Source organism: Muntiacus reevesi, chromosome 7 (assembly GCF_963930625.1).
Source record: "Muntiacus reevesi chromosome 7, mMunRee1.1, whole genome shotgun sequence".
In the NCBI taxonomy this organism is placed as follows: domain Eukaryota; kingdom Metazoa; phylum Chordata; class Mammalia; order Artiodactyla; family Cervidae; genus Muntiacus; species Muntiacus reevesi.
Window position 1 is genome coordinate 74091724 of NC_089255.1, and position 14834 is coordinate 74106557.

The window sequence follows — 14834 nt, forward strand, 5'->3', positions numbered from 1 at the left end:
GCTGAGGGATGGAAATCACTCTTCTTTGGTTTCCCTGTGCATATGTTGTGTGTTTTTGTTAGTCACTCAATCTTATCTGACTCTTTGCAACCCCATGTATCCTGCCAGGCTCCTCTGTCTATGGGATTCTCTAGGCAAGAATACTGGAGTGGGTTGTCATTCCCTTTTCCAGAGGATCTTCCCGACCCAGGGATTGAACCTGAGTCTACCGCACTACAGTCAGATTCTTGACTGTCTGAGCCACCACGTAGGTGGTAAGCATATCCCACAGATGGTCAGGGATGTTTTCAAGGCACTCCCATTGTCCTGCTGTGATTTTCACCCATACCACCACACATGGCGAGCGGGGAAAGGTTCAGCTCAGCCTGGCCCCCTCTGGGCACTGCAGCTGCCCTCCCATCAATGGATGGGCACTGTAATGGTCTGTGCTTCCACAGACCTCCTTCCTGGGACATTAGTGGCTCTCTGCTTGCTTCTGTTAAGGGAACGGGAAGGAAAATGAAACCTGAGGTAAGTTCCTTGTCCAAGAAGAAACTTCGCTTTGAAGGAAATGGCTTTGCATAGGTTAAGACAGGCAAGGGAGTGCGGCTTCTTAAACAAATCCAGGGAAATGAATACCCAGACTCATTAAAACATAGAAGAGATTTCATCATACTAGGCTGACCTCAAATTCGGTAGCTTACATTTCTTTTTTAAAAAAGAAGAATCAATAGTGGAATAGTCTAGAAGCCTAAACGTCTAGCTCACCTACTTTCAGAGCTGTCACAGAAAGAGCTCTATTTTCTGTGTGTGTGGACACATGGGCATGCGCCCTTGTGCACACACTCTGAGGTGGAAGAGCTGAGATTTGGGGGAAATGTTAGCAAAAGAACCACAAAACTAGTGAAGACAACAAAGCCTGCTTCAACCATGGTCTTTGTAAAGAAAATACTTAATTCTCCCCTTACCGCAATCACTCAGTGGGACATTTTGACATCTTCTCCAGGAGAGGTCAGTTTGGACTGGGGCAGTCTTTAGTAGAGCTGGGTGACATTCGAGGAATGGTTGCTGGATGTTTCTCCTGCAAAAAGCCTCCAAGAATCAGTCTCTCAAGTACATTGAACTGAGTCTTTTACCAGGGAGACAAGTGCCTTCCCCACTCCCCGCCACCTCCACCCCAGCCACATTGAGCATGCTCTGTGTTTAAACAGCCAGCAAGGGCACCGCCGTGGGATCTGTTGTAACAGCGGCTGAATTAACTGGAGAAATGAGCCAACAGGCAGCCCGCTGCCGAGACTCAACTAACACAGGTGGGCTGTGGGACTCCAGGTTAGCAACATCCCATGCCTCTTCCAGATTCACACTTGGGTTCCCAACTCTAGGTGAATGTAAGTACTGTGCTCACCTAGCAGAAGGATTTCTGCCTTATCTCAGGATTAGAAGAAACGGACAGACCCCATACCCCTTGATTGTCTCAGTACCATCTTCTATTCACATCCTTTTTCTCTCTGTCTCTGAGAAATAGAAAAAGGAAGAGACTCTGAAATGACAAGGGAAGAGGGGACAGGGCAAGCTAAGCTGTCGGAGACAAGGGCATATACACCTAAACCCCCTCTGAGGTTGCCTTGTAGATGGCTGGGGAGGAGGGGCTCTGTGACACTTGGGGGGGAAGGTGAAATTTGGGGACACTCCACAGATGTAGGAGGAGTTGATCTTATAGTCATAAATTGTGTGCTCAGTTGTTCAGTAATGCCTGACTCTTAGGCAAGAATAATGGAGAGGGTTGCCATTTCCTACTCCGGAGGATCTTCCCAACCCAAGGATTGAACCCATGTCTCTTGTGTCTCCTGCATTGCAGGAGGATTCTTTACTACAGGGCTCCCAAGGGAGCTTGTAGTCATAAATTGCTATGCTTAGTTGCTCAGTCATGTCCGACTCTTTGCAACCCCGTGGACTGTAGCCCGCCAGGCTCTTCTGTCCATGGGGATTCTCCAGGCAAGAATATTGGAGTGGGTTGCCATGCCCTTCTCTAGGGGATCTTCCTGACCCAGGAATCAAACTGGGTTTCCTGCATTGCAGGCGAACTCTTTACCAGCTGAGCTACCAGGGAAGCCCAGTCATAAATTAACAAGCTTCAAAAAGGCCGTTTGGAAGGAGTGGTGATATTAATACACATTTAAGAGAAGTCACAACGTTCATCCAGAAAATCATTTTGAATCTATTTTACCATTATCTAGTGGAGTAAAACATGAAGATCTCTTTGTTAACTGAGATTTTAAACTTTCTAGGGAGGGCCTAGAAAGTTAAAAAGTCTCAATTTTAACAGCCTAGGGAAGGTTGCTCTAGGCATTAACCACCTACTCAGAGGTGAAGAGAGGAAAGAGTGAGTAGAAGGTGGTAAAGGGCCAGGTCTGGATGTCGTGGATGTTGCTTTTGCCCATGTTCCAGTGGCCAGAAGTCAATCAGAAGGCTCTGCCTGCAAGCATTTGGAGACTGCTGGGTTGTCACTTTGCAGCTGCAATGCCCGCTGTGGAAGGGAAGCAGGACTCTAGTGAATAGCCAGCATTTCTGTCACATAAAAAGAAGGCTGGGGTGGCTCCCAACCCTGCCTGTGTATCAGCATCACGTGTGGAGCTTTAAAAAATGCACGTGTCTGGGACCCAGCCCCAGAGATTCTGATTGGGTAGGTCTGCACGGATGCCCAGGAATATCTGTATTTTTAAAGGCACAGATGATGTTGAAGGTCTCTTGTTAACTCTGGAGCATACGTGTCTGGCATTGCCTTGCAACAGTTTTTAAAACCATTTCTCCGATTTCTCAATGTGAACAATGCTAATTGGCTTCAATTGTGTATGTGCTGGTAAAGTAGTTTTCACCATAATAAATCCCAAGTAGGACTAAAAGTCAATACTTTTGTACAGGTTTTCAGTAGTAGAGTCTATGTAATGATGAGTAATATATAGTGTTGTTAATTTTGCCTCAATATTTGACACAATGATGCAAGTATGTATAATTGATGACATACTGATTTCTGAGAAGCTCACAGTTGTTCTCAATGCCATAAAATCATTGTTCAGAAAGCTATTATTTTTGGAGTGATTTGAAAAACATTTTTCCCCAGTGCTCCCCTTCCGAAATTTCAGAGAGTAGTAGATGCAAGCATCTGCTGGGGTAATGTTGTTGCTGCAGATGGAAAATCTAGGATGGAACAGAGACCAGGCAGAGGTTAGAAGGAACTAGGAGGAGGGAGGGGGGCTGACATGGAAAGGTGAATGTAATAATCATCAGCGAAGAAAGCAAGTGGCAGCGTGCTGTAAATAGAATGATCCCCTCCTCCCGTCCTCTCTTCCTTTTTTTATTGACGTATAATTGGCATATAACATTATATTAGTTTTAGGTGCCCAACAAAATGATTCAATATTCATATATGTTGTATGTATGCGTGTGTGCTATGTCGCTTCAGTCGTGTCCGATTCTTTCTGACCCTATGGACTGTAGCCTGCCAGGCTCCTCTGTCCATGGGATTCTTGACCCAAGGACTGAACCCATGTCTCTTGTGTCTCCTGCACTGGCAGGTGTATTCTTTACGATGGTGCTGCCAGGCTTCTCTGTCCATGGGGGTTCTCCAGGCAAGAGTACTGGAGTGGGTTGCCATGCCCTCCTCCAGGGGATCTTCCTGACCCAGGGATTGAACCCGGCTCTCCCACACAGCAGGCAGATTCTTTACTGATTGAGTCACCAGGGAAGCCATATGTTGTATGTGCTATAGGAAATAAGATTAAAAACTAGAACTTCACAGTTTCCACCTTCAAATGTAACTATTAAATATTAAATAGCTACTATTAACTATTAAAATATTTACTCTATTGAAAATATAACTAAACACTAATGTTATATATTAAAAGGCCATCTTCATAGATTAGAATGAATTATTCCTTTCCTATTTTATTTCACTGAATTCTGTGTGTGTGTTATGTCCTATTTTATGTCTCTATATATATTTTTATGTTTATATTTTGTATGTTTATATTTATACAGGTTCTGTATTTATTAGCTAGTGAGCTCTTGAAGGATAAGGCTAGTATAATATTATGTTCATTGTCATCATTTTTTACAGTATGTTACACAAATAAGCACTCAAATGTTTATTACAGTGACTGGAAATCATTTGAGTCATTGAACTTACTCAGTGCCTATTATGTTCTAGAGAGTAAGCGATGAACAATATAAAAATCCCTGTCCTGAGAGCTTACAGTTTAGTGGGAGGAAGTGGGAAACAAATGAATAAAGTATAGAGTTTGTCAGCTGGCGATATGTGCTCTGGAGAAAAAGAAAACAGGAGAGTGGGACAGAGTATTAAAATTTGAGTAAAGAGAAGTGAGAGGGCAGGCCGCGTCTACATCTGGGGGTGGAGCGTTGTGTGGGAGGCGAGAGCAAGCACCACCCTTGCTCTGGCCCTGGGGTGCACACAGAACAGCAGGCGGCCAGTGTGGTGGGCAGAGTGAGCAATCAGGCAAGTGCAGGAAAAGGCCAAGCTGTGGGGCCTTCTAGGCTAAGAACCTTGAGGTTGACTCTGAGATAATCAGAAGTCTTCAGATGAAGGGGTCATTTGCTTACACTGAAGAAGTTCAGTCTGGCTTTTGAGTTTGTATTAAGTTATTGGAGGACAAGGGTGGAAACAGAGCACAGTTAAGAGATGAGAGTAAGAATCCAAGTGGCAGATGGTGGTGGCTTGGCCCAGGACCTCAGCTGTGGGATTTCATAAGCAGGGGTTAAATGCTGGATGTATTTTCACGAAGAGTTATGGGGGGTGAGTGGAAGAGAGGCATCAAGGATGGCTCCAAGAGATTTGTAGGGAAGTGGGAGGATGGAGTTACTTACGGTAACTGAGGGGAGAAGGCTGAGGGCACCGGTTTGGAAGAGAAACCAGCAGCTCTGCTGTGAACACACTTACCATGCTAAGATGCATGTTAGATATCTAAGTGGAAATGCAAATAGGATGTTAGATACAAACGTGAGTTCAGGAGAGTGATCCAGGTTGGGGATGTAAATGAGGGTGTTTTCAATCTACTGGCAGTATTTTCAACACTGAACCTGACTGAGTTCACAGGTGAGCGAGTGTAGACAGAGAACCCCAAGGGACTCCAAAGTTACAGCATGAGAAAGATGAGGAAATAGAGAAGGCTGGTGCTAGACATTGCCAGGAGAAGGTATTTCAAGGAGAAGGGAATGATCAACCCTGTCACATGCTGCTAGGAGGTCAGGTAGGAAGACAGGGTAAAAGCTGAGACTGGTCTTTGGATTTAGCAATTAAAAGTTTAACGGGGACTTGACAAGAGTCAGTGGGGAAGCCAGATTGGAATGGGTTCAGGAGACAGTAGGAGGAGAGGAACTGGAGCCACTGGTAGAGAGGAAAGGAGGAATGGGGAGGTAACTGAAGGAGGAGTGAAATCAAGAGGCTTAAAAGTGCCTCCCCCCCCCCCCCCCCCAGTGAATGGAGAAGTAGCCTGTTTGTGGGTGATGGACATGATCAAGTACAGGAACAATTAGATGTCTCAGGAGAGGTAAGGGAGGATGGGCATGAGGGGAGAGGGAGGGTTTGGCCCTAGGTAAGAGCTGGGTAACCCTTCCATCCGAGGAGACAGGAAGGCCAGGGACAGGGAAGGCAGAATAGGAGACCGCAGATGCTGGTAGGGAAGTCATTGTGGGGGAGAAAATTAATTACCTAGCAGGATGATAGATGAGTTCTTTCCAAAATATGTATTATTACATAGATTCACAAGATATTAAAAGAAAGAATTCATGCTGACATATGGGCTTCTGAGAGTAATGCAGTGAGAGCAGCTTTAAAGCTTTCTCTGGAAGCTACTCTGGGAGAAAGCAATGGCACCCCACTCCAGTACTCTTGCCTGGAAAATCCCATGGACGGAGGAGCCTGGTAGGTTGCAGTCCCTGGGGTCGCTGCGAGTCGTACACAACTGAGCGGCTTCACTTTCACTTTTCACTTTCATGCATTGGAGAAGAATACTCCAGTGTTCTTGCCTGGAGAATCCCAGGGCGGGGGAGCCTGGTGGGCTGCCCACTACGGGGTCGGACAAGACTTAAGCGACTTAGCAGCAGCAGCTGGAAGCTACTCTAGGGGCAGAAGCGCCCTCTAGTGGTTCATTTAGACCAGTAATCTTTTTTTCTTATCGCTCTAGATAGAAGTGTTAATACAAAATAGCACTATCCACATCTTATTTTTAAAAGAAACAATTACAATTCACACTTTAATTTAGAAGAATGTCATACATTTGAGTTAAATAAAGCCAAACCATCTGTAGTCCAAGTTGGAGTTGTTATTATCATTACTAAGACTTTCTCCTGTAAACATATCATTTTCTGCCATACTGCCAATATTTATGTACATTCTGCTTCTTGAACAAATCGTTTTATTAAACTCAGAGGAAAGATGACTTGTAGGCCATCGCTGATCCAAGGCTGAAAAGTCTTTTCAATGCCACGTAGAGTATAAACTCCTCCTATATTCCATTCCTTGTTTCACTTGATTTTGTTGCCACTGGGTTTCCTCTGCCTGGGATTGTCCTCCCACCGTCATCATTTCCTCCTGATCTTCCAGACTACCTTCAGTATCCCCTGCCATGCAGTCTCACCATACCCTGTGCTTTTCTCTCCCGCATGCCATTTCCCCCAACTGCAATAATAATAGTCAGTTCTGTAATGACTGTTTAATGTCTGTTTCTTCTGGTAAATCTTGAGACCCATAAGGGCTGAGCATGTGTGTGGCTTATTCACCACTGTCTCCTCATCACTTAGTTCACTGAACAGTACATCAAGACACTATCCTGCAGGAGGCTCTTGCAGGAGGAGACTGCATTCAGAAATAAGATTTCTATTTCTTGAATACAATTTGCAATTGCTTTAGGTGCACTTGCAACAGATGTTGCAATTTGTTACAGAATTGTTCCAGTTACTCTTTCAGTAGCACAATTAACATTTTTAGGTAGCAAAACAACTCTTTACAAAGATGGTGGAGTTCTTAGATTTGACCCAGACCTTAACAGATCATTTTTTCCAAAACAGAAATAAAAGGCAATAAGATGCCAATACAGAGAAAGAATAGAGACCATTTCATGTTATACAGCTATATCCATGACTCTAAGCCACACAGTCCTACTTATTCCCAGATTTAGAAATATTCTGGCACCTCCAGGACGTCACTCAACAACAGCACCTCTAAAATGGACACGGTGATAGTATTTACCTACTTTGGGCCTCTGGGCCATCCCGGCCTCATCTTTAGACTTTGAGAACAGGGAAATGGCCAGTTGTGAAATATCATTCCATGGTTTCCTGGGTCCTAGACAGGTGGCTTGAAATTGAGTGGGAACAGAGTAAAATCCTCTGAGCTGGAAATGGATCTTGCGTCCAAGTCTATCTGGAAAGTCTATTATCATCTTGTCAACTCAAACCCCCAAGCCCTCACCCCCACTCTAAATAGTTTAACCTCTTGGTATTACAATTTTGGAGTAGTCCTTTTGTTGTGGGTCCCTGAAAGAGGGTCTCTTCTATTGCTTGCCCAAAGGTAACAGGGTTTTCCTAAGATCACAACTTGAACATTTAATGGAGACGTATATGATGATTAACCCCACTTAAGGGGAATTTCTTTTATTTGGAACACCTTCAGATTAAATATCAGATTGAATACAAACACACATGAGCATATTTATTGCATGTTCTCTCAAACTTGCTGCTCCTTTCTCTTGTGAGGCTCTTCTTGATGTTCATGTGGATGGCTCCTTGTCATGCTTCAAGTATCATTCTACATGTCACTTACTCGGAGAGGCTTGGCCAGACCAGCCAGTCTAATTAGTCCCCTCCTCCTTCACTTTCACAGATCCTGTTATTTTCCTTCATACAATTTATCACAAGTCTTCATGTATTAATTATGTTCATTCACTTGATTCTGTCAATTCTACCAGACTGTAAGATTCCCACAGGCAAGGACCTTATTTGTTTTGCTCACTTTTGTATTCCTGGGACCTAGCACGGGTGCCCTGACATATAGTAGGTACTTCGTTTAAAATTTCTAAATAAATGAGTGAATATTTCTTGGTTGTTTCACTTATACTTGTTCCTTCTACGGTGTTTTAGTTTCTGGTATTGCACTGTAACCCCAGTGAGATACTAGAAAATTATAGTGCCCCTTCCCTCCATCAGTGAGCGCTGAGATGGCGATGCCTTTGTGGAGAAGCTACTTGCTGGCTTCTCCTGGGCGGCTGTCAAGTACACAAAGGTGAACAATAATTCTATTCGTAATAGCATGATTGAGACAGTCAGAAGAGCTGTCAGAAATGCTTTAAGAGTTACACTCATTGGGCTCCTGGGCATCCGCAGCTGCAAACTACTGACATAACAATTAAGTGAGAATGAGCAGAATGTTGAAAAGAGGGGTATGTGTGAAATGAAATTCGGACGTACATTCTTCCCTGCCGCTAGGAAACTGAGCTTCTTGCAGCAACGCCTCTGCCCAGTGGGGGGCGGCAGCATCCCACTCCCTGAGGATGTGTAGGTGGCAGGAGCAATTCGCGTTCAAATCTTTTGACTCTACCCGCTTACCGTAGCGCTTTAGCCCGCTCGAGTTTCAATGCGCGTAGTGGTTTGCCGAAGCTGAGCCCTATACACCGCCCGCTGCTTTCCGGATCATGGCTTCTCCGAGTTCCTTCACCTACTGTTGCCCTCCATCTTCCTCCCCTGTCTGGTCAGAGCCGTTGTACAGTCTGAGGCCAGAGCACGCGCGGGAGCGGTTGCAGGACGACTCGGTGGAAACAGTCACGTCCATAGAACAGGTGAGGTGGCTTGACTGGGCGAGGCGCCCGCGCGCGGGCTTCTGGGAGCGGGAGTCCGGTCTTCAGGGCTGCTGGGGCGCGGAATTCACCTGGGAACTACAGCTCCCACGGTGCACCGCGGCGCTTCCCCTTTGGGAAGCTCCGGGCGCCCAGGCTTGGGCTGGGGGAGTCGAGGTTTTTTGGGCCAGGTTGGGGAGGGGTCGATGTCAAAGCTGGAGCGAGAGAACAGTACCTAAGCCTTGGGGAGCAGAGAGAATCTTGTTCTGTACCTGGAGGATTGAAGCAGCCCGAGCGGATTTACAGCCCACTTCTTTCTGCTTGACATTGGGAGGTTCTCTGATGGAGAGTTCACTTTCTACAGCCTGATTGTAGTTGTGGGACAAAGAAGGGGAAGAGAATTGGCCAGAATGTGGTCATGCCGTTCTGTTGTAGGAAGGGGGGGACCTTTGTAGGGCCTGATAGTGGGCTTTTGCCTAACCCCACGGAAATGAATTGTCCAAGGAGACACGTGTGCTGACAGAGCCAGAGAAGGGGTGCCTGGGTGGAGAGCAGCAGGGTAACGGAACCCAGGGGAACTGGTCTGCCACGTGTGGTTCACAGTTTCAGGTTTTATGGTAATGGGGATAGTTTTCTAGGTTGTCTGTGGCCAGTCATGTTGCTTGGTTCATAGCCTAACTCAGAGTCTTTTTTTGGCATGCATCTCTCAGCCAAGATGGATTCCAGGGAGAAGGACTCTGGGAGGTTGGTCTTCTCTATCGTTGAGCCCCTCCTGAAGTCTCCGGGTTAGTTTTTGTCTGAAGCACCACGTTCTTTATGGGGACCTCTTGTTGGCCAAGGTGGGTGATTTTGGTCAACACTTCCCTAACAACTCCCCCCGAGACACTTCATACTCAAGATACTTCTTGGGAATTGGGGCAGAGGTTTCTTTCTTCTGTAGCTACTGCCTACTGGGAGTGGGCACCGTCTTATCTAGTAGAGTAGAAATCTCTCTCCGCCGGATCTAAATCTAGGTATTCTGTGTCTGAAACTGAGTTCGACTCTCATAGTTAACAACAGTTTGGCCTGAAACTGTTCGTATCTGTCAGAGATAAACCTTGTAAGCAGATGAAACAGACATGGGCTAAACAGGAAGCCTAACAGGGTATTCATTGCCCGGCCCAGAAAAGAAACACAACATTTGGGGTGAGGTCTGCAGTGTGTGACTTTCTTCTGATTGGTGGGTGGTGAGGTAACCAGGTGGTGCTCCAGGAATCTTGAGCTCAGCCTGAAGTTACCATCCTCCACTTGGGGGTGTGTGTGTGGGGGGGTGTCAGTTTGTCAGAAGAACTCAAAGATACAGTTATGCATGCTCCTAGAGTAGGAACCAGGACCCTGCCCCAAGGCTGTCCCACCACTTGGCTGTTCCTCCCTTGTTTCTGCATCCTCTCCCTTCCCTGATTAGCAACTGTTTGAATCTGCCCTTTGGAACTCGGTGAAGGTCAAGGAGGCTGAATGAAACCTATAACCTACAAACGGGAAACGGCAAACACAGAAAGGATTTGTACTCGGGAGCCCCACAGATTCCTGCCCAGTCTTTCAGGGAATGGGACAACAATAACTGTGGCAAAATCCTGTTGAAATGGGGCATAGTCTTGTCTCTATTTAGGGACTAGACACTGAATTGGAAATATTTCTGAGTTCCAGGTATTGGATCTGAGTCTCTTCTTATTAAGATCTCAATCCTTTGGTCCACCATTCTGGTGTAACAGACTTAATTAGAAGTAATTAGAGGAGTGAAAGCTGGAATAGACAAAATAAATCTCATTCTCTGAGGTATTTAGCAGAATAAGCTTGAAACCCTTTCTGGACCTTGCACCTTTGGGAGACTTGTAACCAGTTGTCTAATTGTACCTAAGTAAGTTTTAACTTCTGATGTAGTATTAACATATACATAACAGGAGCTATTGGCCGCTACACATATGTTTTTGTTAATATCTGATCTAAAGCACTTTGATTTTTTAGTTACAAGAGGATACCTTGAAACCATAAGGTTGCAGCTACCAGTCACCAGCAGACATTGTTTTGAGAAATGCCGGTGGCATCCAATGTCTGACACAGCTCACAAAACTCAAGTTCTCAGCAGTACATGGCCTTGTCTGAAATCACGTCCATAATGCCTCCTAGTACTAATAACCTTAGGTGTCTTAACCACAGCTACTCCATTTTGACTTTCAGTTTCATTGTTCTCCTTAATTGGCCAAAGCATATGTCACTGATAATAACTTTAGTGTTATCTAGGTATGAGATGATGTAAGAATTTGGGCTCATAAAATCTCTTGATCTATAACTATCTGAAGGCCTGTTCTGTCAGTTTTTCCAGAGCACAGAGCACCTCATCCTTGATCTTCACACTGAACTCCTTTCAGGATGTGTTGAAGGTCAGTGGCCACAGTGCTCATTGACCTAATTGTTGCAGAGGCAGATGGCAAGTGCCAGTTTTCAGTTGGCAGGGCCCCATCAGGGTCATAAACTCGACCATGCTTTGGGGGGCATTTCATGACCATTTTGTCCCTCAGTGCTTGGAATGCTCATTTCCAGATCTGGTGACGGTTTCACTGGCGGTCCATTCAGTGTGCTCTTCTGGACTAGGCCTTATTGACAGTGGCCAAAAGCCTCTAGATCACCTTAGGTCTCTGATGGTCCAGGAAAATATTCCTTCTTGTTGCTTCTTTCTATATCTAGAGTTACACTTTTATAATCAGTGATCTCACGTGGAACTATGTATCATTTTATCAGAGGCTCAGTCACACATTTGGAAATGCAAGAAGCAGCAGTTTTGGAAAACAGGCAATATAAAAAAAAGAGTACAGCTAGCAGTATTAGTAAGGTCACAAATTAAAATTTAAGTCAAGAACTTCCCTTAGGTGCAGCCCAGTATATCCCAGGTCATCTGATTAATCTGCTTTGTATCAGTCTTTATCTTCAAGGGAAGTTATATATTGGCACTGTCCATAAAGCTCCCAGCCTGATTTCCTAGTATTACTAGTCTGGTTATCCCTAGTAGTTTGGTGGTGCATTGTGTGCATGCTCAGTCATGTCCAACTCTTTGTGATCCCATGGACTGTAGCCTGCCAGGCTCCTCTGTCCATAGAATTTTCCAAGCAAGAATACTGGAGTGGGTTGCCATTTCCTATTCCAGGGGATTTTCCTCACCCAGGGATCAAACCCACATCTCCCATGTTTCCTTCATTGGCAGACAGATTTTTTATCACTGCACCAACTCAGAAACCTTTAATTGTTACCAAAATAAGGGAGCCTTTACATTTAAATGACCATAACCTGATGTTAACCTTCTGGTTGCAGATCATGGAACATCTCATCATCACTCAAAGATAGACTACTGAGTTAACGCTTCAGAAACAAAGTGTGCCTTTTTAATAACTCAATTAAACTTTGCAGCAATATAACATAACAGCAAGGAATTACCTGATAAGTGAATCTTAGTGAATATAGGCCTCAATAAACAGAATTTAGTATCTATTGGAACATCTTTTTCTCTAAAATCATTCTCATTCTTATCAGATATAGCCAAATCAAAATTAATTTGTCCTCAAATTAAATCTGATTCATTGATAAAAGTCCTCCCAAGGCCAGGAAAGCCACACCGAGGGCTTTTGTCACAGATTTTGCCTTGTAGATTTAAGTGAATTCCTCCCTTTTTGAGGTGTACATAATACCTTGAGATTCCTGCACCTGTTAGGAGGTGGCCTTCCTAATTTATCTGATGAAGTTGCTAGGAACCTAAGAGTTTCCAATCTCTAGAGAGCTCAGGTAGAGAGAAAAGAGAAGTGTTTTAACTCTGCTTATAAAGGTATAATTTACGAATTTGCTGTAAGTCATAATTAGTTTGAAAGCGTTTCAATTTATTTTTGATCGTGCTGGGTCTTATTTGCTGTGGCTTATGGGCTCTAGAGCACAGGCTCAGTGGTTGTGGCACATGGGCTTTAGTTGCTCCATGGCATGTGGAATCCTTTCGGACAAGGGACTGAACCTGTGTCCCCTGCATTGGCAGGCGGATTTTTCTTATCCACTGTACCACCAGAGAAGTCTGAGAGTGTTTCTTTATATCTGGAAAACACAGATTAAAAACTAATAATGTTTCAGACAGAAACCATAAAAATTATAACCATGTTAATTAGCTTACTCAAACCTATGTAACTAATCCTTTTTTGTTAACTTTTTATGAAGCCATCAGATTTTTTTATTAGGGTTTTTTTTTTCTCTCTTACCCAGTTCCTCTGTATAATCTGAGATTTATCAGAGTACAATAACTGTCTATAAATGAGAGAAAGACTTAAAAAGTCATGGTTAAACATTTGATCACAATGTAATTGATGAGAGAAACTTAGTTACTGCTGTGATACACATTTTAAAATAACAGCTTAAATTATAACATGATATCAGGATGTTGTGCTAAGTCACTTCAGTCATGTCTGACTCTTTTTGACCCCGTGGACTGTAGCCCGCCAGACTCTTCTGTCCATGGGGTTTTCCAGGCAAGAATACTGGAGTCGGTTGCCATGCCCTCCTCCAGGGGATCTTCCACACCCAGGGAGCGAACACACTTCTCTTACTTTGGCAGGTGGGTCTTTTACCACTAGCACCACCTGCACAGCCCGATATCAGGACATACTCAAATTTTAAAAAATTATATAATTTTTAGAATGTCTATATTAATAATATTTATTCATACAGTATATTCTAAGTAGGTTTATCACTCATGTGACAATGCTCTCCATGTAATCTAATATATCACATACTACTAGTTAAATATTTATCTCCACGATACCTCAGAGACCCTCTAAAATGTCCCAAAGTTAGCTGGAGGTCAAAGAACTTTCATCAAAATTTGGTATTTGGGAAGTTTATCAAAAAGTTTAAAACATTTGGTCAAGTAAGAGCATAGGTCACTGGGAGATAATACTTACTCCCTAACCAAAGTTGCAAGAGATTTCAACAGCAAATGCAGGCTGCTTAAAGGCACAGAAACTCACACAACCTGTTATCAAAACAGATTCAAAGGAAACTTTGTTTTCTTAATAGAGACTGAAAAGCAAATCTAGTCTTGCACCAGCTTGCTTTTAACAACAAAATTCAATTAATTTCAGTCTAAATGTAGCCAATCCTGACCATCCTCAGGATGGTCTGTATCCACATGAGTCTGTTTCCCATGCTCTTCTCAGTACAGAAACAACCAGCTCTAAGACAGACTCACTTTCTTTTCCCCTAATAAAATGCAATTCCATTCCTCATACCTTGTTCATTGAAAACACACATCCCACTTTCCTACTATATACTGAAATTCTTCTCTAATTACGTATTTATAGAGTCCTCAACTCTTAAAAACCTTAATTTCTAGTGAAAACTGAGAAAGTAACCAATTATGATGTCTTCTAAATTAATATTCTGTAGATTGGTGAACATAAATGCCTATGATAGTTTCTAAAAACTTTTGCTTTTTTAAAATATTTATTAAAAAATTATTTGCTATTTATTTGACTTCTATCAAACCTAGGTACAATAAGGGCATTATACTTTAATAACTCACAAGACTTGTCTGTATTAATTAAATCAACAAACAAGGGTTAATACCCAATACTAATTTAATACTGAATATTTCCCAGTTCTTGTAAACCTGAAATTAATTCTGACCAGTAATTTTCTGTATTTTTGAGAACTTACATAAACACTTAATTTTCTTTAAGCCAATTAAGTAGAGCTCATTGACAGACAATTTTTTTGATACCATTTGATAATTTGGATGGTATTTAATAATACCATCCAAAGGTAAGGACATATATATATATTTTATATATATATATATATATAATGTACACTGACATTTAGACAGATACAACCAGAGAACTCATAGATTCATTTTTTAAACTTAGTCATGAATCAGGTATTAACAACAACATAAAATTCAGTAGCTTCTTTCCTCTTTTTTTTCCTTCCCCCTAAGTCTCA

The 14834-nt window shown here is 43.2% G+C and overlaps 1 protein-coding gene across 1 annotated transcript in view; it reads left to right on the top strand.

The window, feature by feature from the left end:
- The first annotated feature begins 8615 nt into the window (after window positions 1–8615).
- Window positions 8616–14834, top strand: part of FNTB (farnesyltransferase, CAAX box, subunit beta) — an 85359-nt gene continuing 79140 nt past the window's right edge. Inside the window, exon 1 of the mRNA XM_065941284.1 lies at window positions 8616–8828. Coding sequence (XP_065797356.1) covers window positions 8685–8828 — 144 coding nt within the window. The 5' untranslated portion in view covers window positions 8616–8684. The remainder of the gene's footprint in view (window positions 8829–14834) is intronic.